Source organism: Aythya fuligula, chromosome 4 (assembly GCF_009819795.1).
Source record: "Aythya fuligula isolate bAytFul2 chromosome 4, bAytFul2.pri, whole genome shotgun sequence".
In the NCBI taxonomy this organism is placed as follows: domain Eukaryota; kingdom Metazoa; phylum Chordata; class Aves; order Anseriformes; family Anatidae; genus Aythya; species Aythya fuligula.
The window spans coordinates 63,590,398-63,605,383 of record NC_045562.1 but is presented as its reverse complement, the minus strand read 5'-3'; the positions used below and the strand labels follow the sequence as shown (position 1 = coordinate 63,605,383).

At 36.5% G+C, this 14,986-nt stretch overlaps 1 protein-coding gene across 1 annotated transcript in view; it reads left to right on the top strand.

Moving 5' to 3' along the window:
- The window catches only part of STX18 (syntaxin 18), a 66,423-nt gene that overhangs the window by 27,376 nt on the left and 24,061 nt on the right, over window positions 1-14,986 (top strand). Inside the window, exon 2 of the mRNA XM_032187182.1 lies at window positions 5,760-5,827. Within this exon, the coding sequence (XP_032043073.1) occupies window positions 5,760-5,827 (68 nt within the window). The remainder of the gene's footprint in view (window positions 1-5,759; window positions 5,828-14,986) is intronic.

The window sequence follows — 14,986 nt, the reverse complement described above, 5'->3', positions numbered from 1 at the left end:
TATGGTAGCAAATAGTTGCGCATTGTTCCGGTAGCAAAGTAAACTTGATAAAAAGCTATGTTTGTTCAGTGAAAATGACTATTCAGCATAGTCAACTTCTCCCTACAATATGTCACGGGAACCTACCCCAATCATTTTAATCGTAAACAATGCTGCTGCTTCTTGCAGTGGGTTAAGCGTATGCAAATTGGAACCTACTGTTTCGTGAGCGATCAATTCTTTGTGGCGAGTGGAAAGAAATGTTGTATGTATTGCTAAGATACTGCAAGAAACATAATCAGCGTCTTTGTTTAAAGCATACACATCTTTTGAAGATGCTGCTTAGCTGGGAGTGCTTTCCTGTTTATTTTCTTATTTAAAAATATAAGCTGCTCTAAAATAATAAGAAAAATCTCTAAACAGAACAACATCTACCATTTCCTAGTGAAGGCCCCAAGTATAAATAGAGCTGTGCATGCCACCTGTGGTAGCAGATGGCAGCCATTCACAGCTTCTTTTTGTGCTGGACCTGCATTATATGCAATAGTTGCTTTTATGGTTTAATAAAAGTCGTTTGAAAATCTACAGGGGCAACAGAACACAGATACATGTGTTAAAGAGGTAGCCTACAATGAAGGTGATCTTTGAAATGAAGGTAGAGTATAAACTGGAACCTAAAGTGACTTTAAAAAGTTACATTACAGGCTTTAATGTGAATTTATAGAGAGCTTTTTACTTACACGATGCACAGTGCTTACCCTGATGTTGCCACCCAGTGGATAATGATTGCTGGTTCACTGCAGAGAAACACGGGTTTCCATTGCCAGAACCCTGCTTGGGGGGTTAAGTAACACCTGGAGTCTCTGACTTCTGTACCTGAGTGTGTGGGTTATCATTTTAAGTTTCTTAAGTTGTAATTACGTGCACCATGTTTCATGGCAGATGCATCTTTTAGGAAGTTCCCTACTGGTGCTGTCTAGCTTCTCTTCTGCCTTGCGGTGATAAAAATATTTGGGTGTCAAAACAAATGCAAGAGATTGTTTGCATTTACTCTTAAACATTATTAGCCCAATTTTCAGAAGAATAATTTTAAGAAAAATCATTCCAGTGTGTAACTGTGTGGTACTGACCCTCATGGGACAGCCAGAGTGTGGAGTGCAGGTGGGAACGCGGATGGATGAGGGAAAGTCTGGGGCTGTATGTTTTTGTCAAAAAGAAAGTAACCTTTGGTATTCTGGCGGTGAACAGCAGTTTGAGAACATGCTGTTAATGTAACGCTATAACTGATGTTGGCAATATTGGGAGGAAATGTATTTTTTCCCCGGATTCTCATAAAAGTGTCAGTTATCCAGAAATTCAGTGGCGTTCTTCTCTATAAGATAACTTTGCTCTTAATGTAGAGCGAGAGTGCTGCAACTGTGAAGAGCATTTCTCTAAGCCCTCCTATCCCTCCGGGGAAAGAAGGAAACCATTTCTTTGTTTCAAGGCTGAAGGAAAGGTTTATTTCTCTGCTGCAGACTTTCAGAGAGGAAGACAGTTAATTTCCAAGAACTATGACGGGAGGCCAGTACTGAGATGTGTTTGTGCTTCATCTTCAAATTGCTTTCATCTATCCTTTTGAAGGCTGTGTAGACTGGTGGGGTAATTGTTTTGAAAGCAGGCGTGTATGGCAGATAGGAAGTTGCAATTACGATGGATGGGAAAACGGAACGGGGAAAAATGGATACACTAAAATACAAGTGGGATTTAAAATTGTTCCATGTCTACTTGAAAGATTAATTAGAGAAGATAACAAAAAAATATAGATATATATGAAAAACTAGCCCAGAAGCAATAAGGAGCAGGGGACATGGCAGAAGGAGAGACTGGTTGACCAAGAAAACTGTTGCAGAAGGGAAGACTTTGTAAGGATAAAGTTCAGGCTTGGAAAGTTCACGGTGACTTAACTAATGGTATGAAAAAGCCTGCAAGTTAAAATACTCTAAGTATGTAAATAAAAAGAGAATGAGAGAAAAAAAGTGGATTTGTCATGCAGCTGGAGTATATATTATGAAAAGCTCAGTTTTGGTTTCCAGACTGAATTAATATGGAGAGAGCCATGGTCCAGCAGGGTAAAAGCAAGGTAGGTACTGGGAACCAGGGCATGGGGCTGGAAACTTGGAGCAAATCTCTGTGTTAATAAAGTCATGTCACAGTTATCAGATAATCCCTGGGCTGAGTTAAGAAACAAGTCCGATGGCAGCTATTTTTGGTGAAAACACATTGAGTTGGTGATGGTACCGTTTGATCAGAGGGCAAAATTTAATGCCTATAATTAAGTCCGCAGAGAGAAAATGATTATGGCATCAGCAGGGCTTTTAGTCTGATGCAGAGGTGTTCCAGGCTTCAGGAAAGACTTTAAGTGGAAAAAGATAAATAGAAAGTAAGATACAATGGAGTATGATTTCATGCCGTACTAAAAATAGTATATGCCCAACCAACTTGATGCTTTAAGAAAATCATATTTCCTTTATTAAGAAGATCTGGTGTCTGATGGTAAAGGGGCTGATAAAGTGCTAATAAGTCTAGAGGAGATTAGCAGAGAAAATACTACCTGAATATGATGTGGCTGTAGCAGAAGCAGTAGTTCTGCATTGAAAGAAGTGCTGCACTGGAGGTTAATGGTTGAATTACTCTGGGATTGAGTTTTAAAAGTAATCATATTTAACACTGTGCTCATTTGGGGGAATAAAAAAAAAAAAAGTAAGATTTTGGTAAAATGCAGTGATGAGGAAATGCTGACCAAATGCTGACCAAAACAAGGAGTAAGCTCTGAGCTAACCAATGCAAATTGGTTATGCAAAATGAAAAAAAAATGCAAAAAACATTTCCAGGTGAGTAACAAAGTATGAACACCAGTGTGTGCCCTTCTGGACATTTGCTTTGGAAGAGGATTGATAGAAACTGGACCACATGCAAAGAAAACTTACGAATTAAGCAACTTCAGAACTACCTTGTGTGGAGAAACTAAAAGCTCGGGGTCTTTTGTCTGGGTTGAAGGTGTTGGGGAGATAATTTAGAGTAAACTCATAAGGGAAGAAGAGCTCTTAAGGGAAAGGACTGTTTTGAAACAAGAACAGATGGGTGGAAGTTGGTCATTAGGAAACCTGAAATTTTGGCAGTTCTAATTCATAATAAGAGCAGTAAGATTCTCATAAAGGCCGTCGGTTGGAAGAGGAAGAGGCTTTATTGCCCTTAGGATGGAGCTTGATAAGTCTGTAAAGAGTGTATGGTGTGCCTCTGATAACCCCAGAATAAATGCCAGTTGATGACCCTGGAGATATCTTCAAGATTTATATTTGTATAATCATGGATATTTTGTGTCTGTAGAAGATAAGCATGGTACCTTTAAAAAGAAAAAGAAAAAAGAAAAAGAAAAAAGGTGTGTGTGTGTGAGATAAAATTCACAGTCCCTTTATTTAATGCTAGTGAGACCTTTTTCATAAAAATCACTTTATTTTGTTGATGCTGTAAAGACAAATTGAATTCACAACTATGCCAGTAGTCCACAATAAGATAAGGCAAAAGAGAAATAGCCTCAGTGCAAGATCCCAGAGGATGCTGTTAGGATTTGAGGGAAAGCAGAACAAGAAGTCTCACTTCTGATGCAAATCTTGGGAACTAAGAGCTTGATGCAAGTATGGGCATAATGGTGTCATTCTAAATTCATGAAAATAGCCTTACAAATGAAGGAGAGGTAAAGTGGGGTCAGTGCAATTCAAACACACGATGACAATTTTAGCCTAAATAGAATGCTCTTTGTGACTAGATGAATTAATTACTGTAAGACAGTGTTCTTGCTTGTCATTCTGATTCTTTCTGCTTGTTAATCACCCCTAAATTGTGGCTATTGCAATAATATTAAGATTTATTACTTATAAAATTTTGCTAATCTCTTTTCTAGTCTAGTGTTTGTTCACGTATTAATGTAAATGTTCTGGAGTTTGTCTCTGACTTCACGTTTCCACTCTTTGTCCCCCATAGCACTTTCTTTCTGCCTATTAAGGATTATTGTTCTGCTGAAACACTGTATGACTTTTTAAAATGTTCTGCTTTTATGGTCAAGCTCAATTTACCTATTAAGCAAAGTTCATGATGTACAAATTCGGAGCTGAGAAAGAGATCAGAATACAAAAATTATGTTCTGGTGGTGATGGGGAGGAACAGCTATAGAATGGTTTGACTTAATTTTTGTGCCTCGTTGATCTTGAGGAGTGATTTCAGGGTTTCTCTTCTTATTGCTTATGACAGTGCTAACACACTTTAGGAAAGTTTGGATCTACTGGAGATAATGACCAAACTCTGTTTGCTGTAACTGGGATAAAATTCTTTGTGCTGTTAATCATCTGGAAAACTTAAAACATGGAAATTGGGAAAGTTATCTGATACCATGGGTTATAGTAAAAAGGAAACAGCAAATGAAAACAGGGAAAAGTATACACATCTATTTGTGCAGGAAAATGCATTTTAGCTGTACAAATCACAGCAGTCTGTCTAAGTACATTTTTTTTTCTTTTTTTTTTCAGATCTTGTGAAAAATAATTGGGGGAATTAATCTTCCGTTTATGCAAACTACTCTGTGTTCTTTCTCTGTGGTTTTTTGTTTGTTTAATTACAAGGACCATTTGCATGAAAATAGGATTTTAAGACTTGAATGGCTTCTGATGCCTTTTCCCAGATACATGGAGTAAACCACATTTATTTTATTTGTAAACTAAAACAACTATTGCTTTGTAAAATTCCTTGCATGCTTTTTAAAGCTGAATTATTAATGAATATTTGAGAATATGCTTTAGAAGGGTTCCCTGTGCACTTCCCATCTTGAAAATACCTACCTGTAATGTATATAATTTCTTCCCTGCCCTTGGCCCCATCATGTCTACTTCATGACCTGTTAAGGAAGTCATATTGGTACTCATCTTGTTTCCATGGCTGATTTAAAACTGGATTTCTGTACTTCTTCCATTCTCTAAGATAAGTAGCATCTGATGCTACACCAAATTTTTTAAATTCAACTGAAGTTTTCCAAAGTTCTTTCATATTTTAGAAGCTTTTTTTTTTTTTTAATCTTTTCAAAAGATCTCTGTAAAGGCTTTGATAATCAAATGAATTTACATCAAAAATGTATCCATGGTCAAGTGGAAATCCAGAAATAGAAATCCAGAAAAAGGGGGTGGGGGGTGCGGGGAATGGATATATTCCCTGGCAAAACATGCCAGATGATAGAGATGATGCCTGGCTTCAGGCACAAACTGGTCACTCACTGTATTGCTGCACAAATAGGAAGGAGGGGGCAGCACCTTGCTCTACAAGTTCTTGTAACTGAACTTGAGTATTTGCATCGCTCTTCATCAGCAAAATGTTAAAAATTTTCTTGTATAATCTGAAATGAATTTATTTTCTGAGATATATGTTGGCTTCTTGGTTTCTGGTTCATATCACTTTGAAAAGTTTAGTAATGTTTAGTGATATGCTTAATATTTGTTTGCTAGTATTTAATATTTAGTTTATGCTTCTTGTACACAAGACATACATTTTTACTATTTCTTTATAAGTTCTGCCTTCATATAACAGAGCTTTCCATGATTTTTATGTACTGATTGCTTGAAAAATGTGAAAATTAATTGTTACAAAATTAATTTTACTAATTCATGTTTGAGGAATGGAATTACTGAACTTTAAACATAAGAAAATATTAATTTATGTAACTTTGGCATTTAATATGGTTTCTCTTCTTTTAGATTTCCAATATTGGGAAGCTGAAAGATTTTCTTCTGCAACACAGAAAGGATTACATTAATGCTTACAGGCAAGTGTGTATTTTTTTTTAATAGTTTTGATTTATTTTAATTTATTTTCAGATTTATAAAGTAGACTGCCAAAAAATCTATAGGCATAATGATTGAAAACAAAATGTAGGTTGCTTATTATTTTTATTATATTTGCTTATTATTTTTATTATATTTGGTATACCATGAGCTACTTAAGAATAATAATGCAGGCACATAAAGAAACTGGTCCGAAATAAAAAGAGGCTCAGAACTTGAATAAGGCTTTCGGGGTGAGATCTGAAACAGGCTGTCTGTCTGAGCCCAACACCTCTTAAGGACCTGCAGAGTAAGTTTCTGCTTTGGTTCCCGAGAGAGCAGAAGACTAGATTCAGTCATCCAGTTTATGCCTTCCACTCTGTGATGCTAAACGTCCTTGTTGTCTCCAAGTATATAGTCAGTAGCATCAGCAGGGCCTGGAGGTGAGTGATGTTAACTCTTCAGGTTCTAGAACGTGAATTCAGACGAAGGGCATCACTTAAAATACGGTGTTGTGTTGGGACAACAGCACAGGTTTTGCTTTTCTGTGACAAAAACTTTTTGCTTAAGTTCTGGTAGTTATTGTGTAGAGAAAGTTTTAAATTCTCCTCAGCTATTAGGAGACATTCAGATTTGCTGGATCTGCTTACTTGCTGTTAGCCTTATTAGTATGATTTGTAGAAGAGTAAAATGGAAGTTTTACAGATTGGTGCTAGTAAGAAAAAAAAATCATGATCTGCGGATTTCACGTGCTTAGTGAATTATTATATCAAGTTATCCTAAGACCTAAACATTTCTGCAACTCGTATTTTGGCGAACAAATAATCAATTAATTTGAGAAATTGAAAACTTGCTTTTTAACTAAAAAATTTTTCTACTTGCAAACTTAATAGTCATCTTATTGTACAGTACTCCATTCCAGAAATAGGAAATACTTTTCCTTTTGAAGGTTCTTATGTAAGCTTCACTATTTCCTGTGTTGTATTTCTCCGACATGACGGCAGAGTTGCATGGATTGAATCGGCCTTGTCTGCATTGTGATTCTGCCACAACCCTGACTACAACTAAACTGTTGCTGCAATTCAGGTAGAGCTAACACAGTGTAAAGGCATCTGTGTATTGAAGATACTGAGTCCCAAATCGATGTAATGCCTGTCTCCGAGAGCCTCAAAAATGAAGAGTTTGGCATGCTTTAGAAATGTAAGGCAATGAGAGCTATTCATAGTCAGTACTGGTGAAAATGAAGTTCCTGCGTGGGTGTTGCACAAATCAGTTCTATGTGGAAGGCATAAGAGGAGATGCTTTTACAAGCACTGAGCAAAAGTCTATGTGTTATGTCTAGCTCTCTGCTTTTCAGTTGCTTTTGGAATAGATGATGAACAACACTAGGTGGAGCTACCAATCAAATACTGAAATAACTTCTTGTGTGAAAACTCCATGTGAATGCATAAACTGAGAAACTGCAAATAGCTGCAGAGAGAACAACCTGTCAGTAGCACATGACTTCGGGGTACTATTTGTGTTTTATTAGCAATAGTGTGCATAAAATAGAGGTGATAAAAGGGAGTAAAAATTTATCCAAGCTATTTTGCTTTCTAAAAGTTGATAACGTTCTTTCTGTAAACTCTCTTTTAACCAGTTATCACAGTAATTCTCAGTGATTTTTCCCTGCCTTAGGCATTAACTAAGGAGAGAAAAAAAAAAAAAGAACTGTCATTTCCTTTCTTAACCTTTACAATAATCATGAGAATCTCATCTGATTGCAGTTGATCCTGGCCTTAAAGGTCAAATATAAAAGAAATAGTGCTGTCAAATTCGCTACTAGATTGCTCATGCTATTCTACTTTGTGAATACGAAGAGGACTGTAGCATCCATGCCGGCAGTCTCAGTCTTAAACGCCTCATTCATTCCAGACAGAAGTTTTAATAACAGACTATAGGGAAAAATTGTAAAGAATTTAATACAAAAAGAAGAGCTGGAATTTATGTAGAAGGCTTAATTCTGTTAATGAAATTTGAATACTCTGTATTTTGTCAATTCCGCTATTTGTTTTTAAACTATAGTAGAATGTGTCAGTGAAAATTGACTTTTGAGCTATGTGGTTGAGTTACTCAGCTTTGTGGAACTTCTTCACAATGTGTTACATCCAGAAGTGTGGTTGCTTCTTTGACCTTACTTTTACAGAATGAATTCTCCAGTAAATACTTCTTTATTTTTATATTTTTTATTATTATTGTTTTTGGCATATATAAACTATCCTGCAGAGGGGAGATCTTTAGTTCATTTTTAGAGGAAGATGAGAAAGACAACTGGAAGAAAGGTTAATTGAAACTAAGGTCCAGGCCTAATTAATCAAACTTTAAGTATTTAAATTTAAATCTGAAAAGCTCAAGAATTACTAATTGCTTGTTCACCTCTTTTCTTCTTGAATTGGCTGTTAGCTGTAACCTGAGAGGCAAACCTTAAACAAGTGATGCAATGGTCTGAGGTGCACTTTAAGCCACCTGCACCGTTATCCTCTCCTCTTTATCAGGGTTCACTTACTTTCCCTTATAATTTTGTAGCTTTCTGTAATAGGGATTTTTTGTTTTGTCATGTTTCTTGTTGTATCCTGTCTACCATGGTTCTCCTCTGGTCAGAACTTCTGAGAGCTTTAGTGTGTGGTACTGATGATCTGGTATCATCCTCCGCTGGCAGCACAAGTTAGAGTGGAAGGCAGTTTTGGAAACTGGCCTGTTAGAAGACTCTGATTTACAGAGGGGTACATATAGAATCTCTTCCATCAAACTTCTCTCCAAATGCATGCATTTTTTCTCAGCATTTTGCTTAAAAAATGTGTTGTACTACTGTTAAAATCTGTGTCAATAAAATAAAAACTTGGGCTTTCTCCACCTCACGCATCTTAAGGAAAAATACTGCTGTTTTATTTGGCATTAGAGCCTTGTCTTAGAATAAAAAATAAATGCGTGTATATACATATATATATATACATATATATGTGTGTATATATATATATATAAAAGTAGCAAACTTATTGATCAGTTTAACTATTTTTGTGCTGGCTTCACTATTCACCTTACTATTTATACATTTCAAACCTAATGAAGCCCTTTGGGCATCATGATCAGTGAGCACATTTAGTGACAGGGTGTTTTATAAGAAAGTAGCTAAATCATGGGCGACTGCATCACCAGCGCTCCTACTAATAGTAGCTGTCACTGAGCTATCACTGCATATTTTTAACTGCAGTCACTCTCCAAGCATCTTTGGAAGGAAGTGAAACTCAGCAATCAAGTAATGCTGTAAGGCATCTCAGAACATTTGAAAATTAATCAGTTTCTGTTGAAAAAATACTCTGACAGTACTTAAAAACTGCATTAACAAACAGTATTTGGATATTTGTTAATAGCTGGTTTATCTTAAGGACTTCCTCACCAGCTTTTTTCAAGTAGGTTTATTATCAAATTTACTTGATAATCACAGAAGTAATTTTCAATTGATTAGCCAATATGGTAAACACCAGAAATTTAAATATTAGAAATTTATCCCTACTAAATTGCAATCTTTAAGGACTTACCTTGCAATGTAACATTCAGCAAATGGCTGTCTTTAGTGAGAGAGCTGAGCAGAAAAGAAAACTAAACAAAACCCTTTCCTAACTCTGTAAAGTCTGAATACTAACTCTTTTCTAAGTGATGCTCTGATGAGGCTTTGTTGACTGCTACCTGTTCTTTTTCAGTTCTGTGATGAATTAGATGCAGGGGTAGAATTAGATGTAGGGGTAGTTGGCTGTTTCCTTTGTCTCCCTTTAGTCATAAATGGTTTCCAACAAAACAAGGTGATCACTCATCCTGCAAAGGAAAAGGCAGAAACTCTTCGTTCCCAAAGATGTTAACAAGGTGTGGGTGACTTTTTTTTTCTCTTTAAGCAAACAGTGATCATTCCTTTCAGATAAGGGCTGTTACTTGACTTCCCTTCTTTAGTGTATTATTGCCATGTATTCTATGTATTCTTTCTTTCTGTACATTTACTGTAATACACTCCCACATTGCTTTCTTCACTCTGCCATGAGAGATCTTTTGTTCAGTCATTGGTAAATTGTCTGATATTTAGTCTGTGAACAACTTGTGCCTTTCTTTGCCTTTCTTCATGAGCTCCTACATGCTTCAGACCACTGAACCACCAAGGCAGTTTAGTTGTGTTACATCTGGTTCTAGGAACTAGCTGTAGTACAGTAACAATTGGGAATTGGAAATGATCCTCTGGAGGTCTCCGTTTTCTCCGAGAGATCTTTCTAGGTTGAGATAATTCAAAGACCAGTAGTTATTTTTACTGTTTTAGTTTAATCAGACATTGGAAAAGAATTAAGATAATTTTTTGACAGTAGAAGACCTCATACTTGAAAGGGAAATCAACTGTTTGTCTGGGTTAATTTGACATCTTATTTACTCTCTTTTGCAACTGTAGAGATATTTATACGGTCCATCAGTGCTGTGCAGACTGGTTCTGAGTAACAATGCTTTTTCCATGGGAAAGGTGGGATGGGTGCCTTCTGAAACATCTTCACTATGTGCTTCTGTGGACCTTCCGTACAGTTAAGTGTGAAAGTTTCGTGTGTTGTTTACAGCAGTTAATGTACTTTGAAAAATTATTAAAGAAGCATTTTTTCCTTAAGTGATATCGGATCCCACTAATTACTCCTCTTGCTCTAACGTTCATCTACCTAGTAAAGCTGGAAAAAAAAAAAAAAAAAGCAATAAATCAATTGCATGTTTGACCACTAATAGAAGATGCATGCCCTGGGTTTTGTGGAGAATGCTCCCTTGATGTAGCTAATAAAAGAAAATAAGTCACCATTAAAGGATTCTAAAAATAGTCTCTTACAGGCTCCCCTAGAATGCCAAACTGCTTTATTGTGCTGACTTAATTATGTTTTTATAAGAAGCAAGCCTTTGTTACATTACGACAGTAAAAAGTGGAGATAGCCTTCAAGAGAAAGTCTAGCATCCTCTTCATGGGAGAACGTATAGTATTTCCATGTTATCTAGGGAATTATTTTCAAAGAATTTATTTTCTCATTTTACTAAGTTCAGATATCACATTTTAGAAATAGTAATTCTTCTTAACATCATTCTGGATTTTCTTAGCAATATTTTACAGAACTGGAAATACTAATTGAGGTGTGCCTGTACTGCCTGCTCTAGTAGCTGAAGCTTCCCCACAGACGTTAAGAAAAATGTTTTAAGGATGTTGTTGTTAGATGTTTTGTCATTAGAGTAGGCAGGTTTTTACTTTGGATTTATGTTGAGCAGCTTTTTGATGGAAATAGGAAGTAAATTAAAATGCCCAAAGCATAATAAATATTATTTGAATTTAGTAGTTAAATAAAATAATAATAATGATTTAAAATGTACTGGTTGCCCAAAGGAAAGAAGTTTTTAGAAATGTCTGCTGTACTTAAAACTAAGGTTATGCATACATATACATATATATACACATATGCACATACACATACACACTTTTCTGGGGGGATATGTATATATCTGTAAGACAATACTGCATGTGGTAAGTCATGTTTATTTCCATTAAACATAGTCCACATCTGTATTTTAGAACTGGTTGATTTCAGCTTTTCACTTCTTTATTTTGTAATGCATTGTTGCAGGAAAAGCTTTTCAAGCAGAAACTTTTTTTCTGCTTGGTTTGGTGTCTTCGTTGAATGAGTAAGCAGAAAATATTTTAGGCAGCGTCAGAAAGAGTTACTGATTCCAAAACCTGGTGTAATGCCTCCACAGGATGTTCTCTATGCTTTTCCAGAAAAACGGGATCATAGAAAAGATAGATTGGGTGGAGCGTAGCATTCAAAAAGCGAATGGCGAGATCATTCTTAACATTCTGCCTTCCTTACTTTTAAAAATATCCTGCAGTGGACCTTCTGTATTCTTCCTCTGCTTTGTGTCTTGTTTCCTTATCTGTGCTCCTAGATTTTTTTTATTATTATTTTTTTTCCTCAATAACATACACTGGTTTCTCTGTAGTCTTTACTGTTCAATGTGTACGTTTGTGTTTCTATACATGTTCTCTTTATTATTTCTCTTTATTCTGCTTTTTCCTCTCCTTTGGACACTATCCCAGCCAGTGTTGCAGTGAGGTGCAGAAATGAAACAACACTCCAAAAGCGCAGGACAGCAGAAAGATTGCCTTTTATTTGCAATGGGTTGTACTACAATTATGCATCCCATAGTAAAGATCACTTTTATGCAATAATATGTTGTTACATTCAGTTTATGGTCCAGCATGATCCCCGATGGCTTTTTGAAGTACTGTTTCCTAATTGCTTGTTCCCCACGCTCTGTGTGTTCAGGTAATTGTTCCTGCTGCAACGAAGACCATCCCTTATTCAAATTCCTCGCATCATTTCTCCATGTTGGCAATATTGTTTTGAACTGAAGTCTTGTTCAGTTAAAACAGTTTTAATTTGCTTACTACTTTGCCTCTGCAAATCTAGTAAATGTGTACTCCATTTCACTGAGTTGTTATGCAAGTATTTAACAGTATCAGAAGCAGGACAGCCCCTGTGGAACACAACTCAGTACCTCCTCCTGGTTTGGTGTATAACTACTCTATGTTCAGCTTTCCAAACAGTTTCACATCTGTACAGTATTTGCTCCTTGTAACTTACTTATTTGCTGGTAGCTTATGAGAATGTCATGTGGGATGGTAAAAAAAAAAACTAGAGAGAAGATATATGGCAGTGGTTGGTCTTCATCCATCCGTGAGACCTGTTGCTACATTCCCAACGTAAATTACTCGGTATGTGACTTATTTGTGATACATCATAGATATTAGTTATTGTTTTGTTATTTTCTAAGCAGTTAAAAATTGATCATTTGTTCTTTTATTTTCCTAGGCTGAGTGGTCTATAAATCCTTTACTTTTTTTTTTTTTTTTTTTTTTTTTTTTTTTTTTTTTCCAAATACAGATGCTACAGTTTCATCTTTTCATCTACCTAGAACTCATCTATCCTCCACTAATTCCTGGCGGCAAAGATACATCCTTTAATTTGATGCATTTTCTATTTTATTCCAGAGTTTGGCCTCCTGTTTCTGCAAACTGTATGATGTTTATTCACCCTGGGATTTTTTTGAAGCCAGTGAGTTCCCTTCAAGAGCACACCATTGGCATACAGATAGGAGGGATACATACTTTTTGAATTCTGCTTGCATCATTAGCTCAGAAGCACTGCACCTTCAGAAACACTCATGCCATGACCTGTTATGGCACCATACACGCTCAGCATCCTGTTATTACTACCTAACACCTATCACTTGCTATTACTGATGGAAGTATCAACAAATAACTTTGATTTTTTTTTTCTGAATGTCAGAGGTACTAAATTAGGCCTATGTTTAGTAACAGTAAGCTAAAGGTAGTAGTAACTGCACTTTACAATTGACCTCAGAGATGAAAGCTAATGCAGAGAAAGCCATAAATATCTAGGTTTTCTTCATACTCTGCATATACTTTTATTTCTTTACTGAGTAGCAAGCCAACACATTCTTTGGTCTTTCTGTATTAATATTTGTGGAGTAATCTCATGTTATCCTAGGCAGTCCCTTGTCAGTCTCATCCTGGACTTGACCCTTTTCTGATTGCATCCTTATGTGCTGTGTTCCTTCAAAGTTGCCAGTAGCAATCAGACCTAATTTGCACTTTCTGTATTCTGCTTTATTGTATTTGAACTCAATGAAGAGCTCTTGAAATAGCATAGTTCATCTCTTACTGCATTGCCTGTTCTTCCCTTCGATCAAGGACAGAATTGCAAATTATCCCAATGTCATTTCCATAGGAAGAATACTAGTTCACCTGGAATTTTTCTGTTCAGTCTTTGAATTCCATAGAAAAAGGAAACCTATCTTCCTTTCTTTTTTATACCATTGAAGTCTGCCTACTTGATGGCCACTGTCTTTATCTCACTCTTAACCCCTCTTCTTAAGTTGCTGTCCAATCCAAATTTCCTGTGAAGCTATTTCCAGCTGATGAGGATAAAAATCTACAAGAATTGTGCACCCTTCTCCCCTTCTTTGTCTGCATACATTAGCCAGTGTGTGCCTCATGCTTTGGCAAGTTCTTGTGATTCTTTCTGGAAAAAAAAATGGTTCATTTGACCTTTCCTGATTTCATGATGTAGCAGCCCAGTGACACTGATGCTGGTAGTACTTTGAAGCAAGTCTTTGCATCTCTGACATGTAGGTGGCTTGGGATTTTTTTGTTTGTCTGTTTTAGGGAGAGGGGATGTCCCCTTGGCCCGTTCCTTTTAAACAAATGGTTCTTTCTCCAGTAAAGTTAGAAGCTGTTGATTAGATGGATTTTCTGCACATGCAGACTTCCTGAGGAGTGCAGTGGGGCTCAGGGGCCCTGTTAATACCAGTGGATGTTGTATGTGTTTTGGCATAATGCCATGCAGTTGGGTGGCTCCATCCTTGCCTTCACAAGGGGGCTGGAGTTTCATGTGTCCTTGGCTCTGGGTGGCTTGACTAGATCTTCTTCAGAAGTGCTGGTGCCAGACGCTAAGCTATAAATGGGGAAAAAAAAAAAAAAGAAAAAAAAAAAAAAGAGTATTCTATTTATTCTTTATCTAGATTGTCGCATTTTGCTGCCTTCGAAGCTGTGAAACTGCTGTAAAAATTTGACCTACCCTGTTTTTATTTTTGCAGCTATGAAAGGTAACAGAACAACTTGTCAAAGGTGTCAGTAACATAGTGATGCACTGAGGATCACTAATAGTTACCCTACTAGTAAAAACCAACCGTGCCTCAGGCAGTTTTTTCATATGTATTTCTAAGGCTGATTTAAATGAAAATTCTTGTTTGCATTTTGTAATCTTTACCCTGTACAGTTAAAAAGTGCATGGAAAGCATAGAACTCATTAAATACCACACAGTTGGGCAGGGTACAAGAACCTAGGTGTACCACACTCCGTGTAAGCTGTGCAAAGGGAGTAGGGAAGCAGTCTGTCCTAATATATTTAATGGTGTGAGTTGTTTTACACTGCATTGTAACCATCAGTATGTCATTTTAATCAGGTAGGAAAAGGCTGTCTCTAAAATGAGACAGTCAGATTTTTTCATTGTTCAGAAGCTGTTCTCTAAGAGAATAC